The sequence below is a fragment of the Otolemur garnettii genome, unplaced genomic scaffold, assembly GCF_000181295.1.
Source record: "Otolemur garnettii isolate 467f Iridium unplaced genomic scaffold, OtoGar3 scaffold00045, whole genome shotgun sequence".
NCBI classification, from domain to species: Eukaryota; Metazoa; Chordata; class Mammalia; order Primates; family Galagidae; genus Otolemur; species Otolemur garnettii.
This window is the reverse complement of record NW_003852440.1, coordinates 4705899-4707444: the sequence shown is the minus strand read 5'-3', so window position 1 is coordinate 4707444 and position 1546 is coordinate 4705899. Positions and strand designations below refer to the sequence as shown.

Genomic DNA, 1546 nt, shown 5'->3' with positions numbered 1-1546 from the left:
CTACCCAGGGGGACAGCTTGAGGCTCTGTCTCAAAAAAAAAAAAAAAAAGATATAAAAAAAAATAGCTGGGCGTTGTGGTGGGCTCCTGTAGCCCCAGCTACCTACCAGGAGGCTGAGGCAGGAGAATCGCTTGAGCCCAAGAGTTTGAGGTTGTTGTGAGCTGTGATGCCACAGCACTACCGAGGGCGACATAGTGAGACTGTCTCAAAAACAAACCAAAAAAGAGCAACCTGATAGAGGTGAGAGAATTCTCCATACAATATAGAAACCTCAAGTACTCAAGATTTAAGGCCTAGTTGATTTGGCGTAAAGGGCCCTATATTAGCAGTCAGGGGTCCAGCAGGCTAAACCGCGTTATTTTCGCTATTTAGCAAGTTTTCCATATTTCTGTCTTTTCATCCACAAAATGGATGAATAAAAAATATTTATGCATCTGCCGTTCTTGCGCCCCAGGCTTGCGAGGAGCAATGGGATGAGAAGCACAAGAGGCTTGAAGCACCAGGACGGTTCCATCCGAGAAGCCCAGGTCACGCGGTCAGGTACCATCCCCCCTCCCCCGGCCTAGGGCCAAGACCACAGCCGCGCCGGGCAGCGCTGCGGGCCGGCGTTGGACAAGGGAGCATAGCTCGCCTCAAGGCCCCGGGATGCCGCAGGGCCACGCCCTGCCTCTCATAAGCCGGCGCCTGCCTTCCCCCGACTCAGGTCACTCCCTTGTCCCAGCCGGCTCCGGGACGGGGACAGAGGAGGAGGAGGAAAAGGCGCCCGCAGGATAGCACAGGAATCTCCTAGTGGGAGGATCTACCCGAGGATGACCCAGCCGGCGGGATCCTTGGGGGCCGCGCCAGCGCCTCTTCGCGGAAGAGTCGAAGCCGCGCGCCGCACGGATGCGCGAGCGCCGTCCCCTCCTCCGCCGCGGGCCTTGGTGCCCCGGAGCGTCCTCCCCGCGTCTCGCCGCAGCCTCTGCCGCTCAGACCAGCCGGCGGACGGCGGGACGCGGCGTGGAGCCGCCCGTAAAGGGCGTCCGGAGCCTCCGGCAGCGCAGGGCCCACCGCGGGGAGAGCGCGCGCGGCGGACGGTGGCCGCGCACGCACATAACGGGGCGCCGGCCGCAGCTCACCCAGGATTTCCCGGCGCCGATCTGCGTGGGGCTGGTCGGTGTAGACCCACTCGAAGTCCTCCCGCGAAACACGGCTCCCCATGGCGGCGGCGGCTCGCGGTTCCGCTCCCTGTTCTCGCTCCCAGCCCGGCTTCCCTAAGCGGGCGGTAGACGGGAGGGTCAAGAAAACGGAGGGAGGGGCGGAGTCCTGAGGCCCCGCCCCCCGTCGCGCCCAGCCGCGAAGCGGGCGCCGGCTGCGGGCCCCAAGGCTTCCGCGGCGCCGAGGCTTGGGCCCCGGCCGGGATGTGGGGTTCCTGCTCCCTCCGGCCTGTGGGTGACTGGTGGACTGTGCTCCGGAAAAGGTGAAAAAGGAAGGAAAAGTGTCAAGTTTGATAAAGCTGCCGCTCTAGCGCCTCAGGGGGCGGAGTAGCCGGGAATGGCTGTAACTC

The 1546-nt window shown here is 63.0% G+C and overlaps 1 protein-coding gene across 1 annotated transcript in view; it reads right to left on the bottom strand.

Moving 5' to 3' along the window:
* The window catches only part of DEGS1 (delta 4-desaturase, sphingolipid 1), a 10656-nt gene extending 9397 nt beyond the window's left edge, over positions 1-1259 (bottom strand). The window contains exon 1 of the mRNA XM_003790974.3: positions 1119-1259. Within this exon, the coding sequence (XP_003791022.1) occupies positions 1119-1200 (82 nt within the window). The 5' untranslated portion in view covers positions 1201-1259. The remainder of the gene's footprint in view (positions 1-1118) is intronic.
* Positions 1260-1546: the final 287 nt, after the last annotated feature.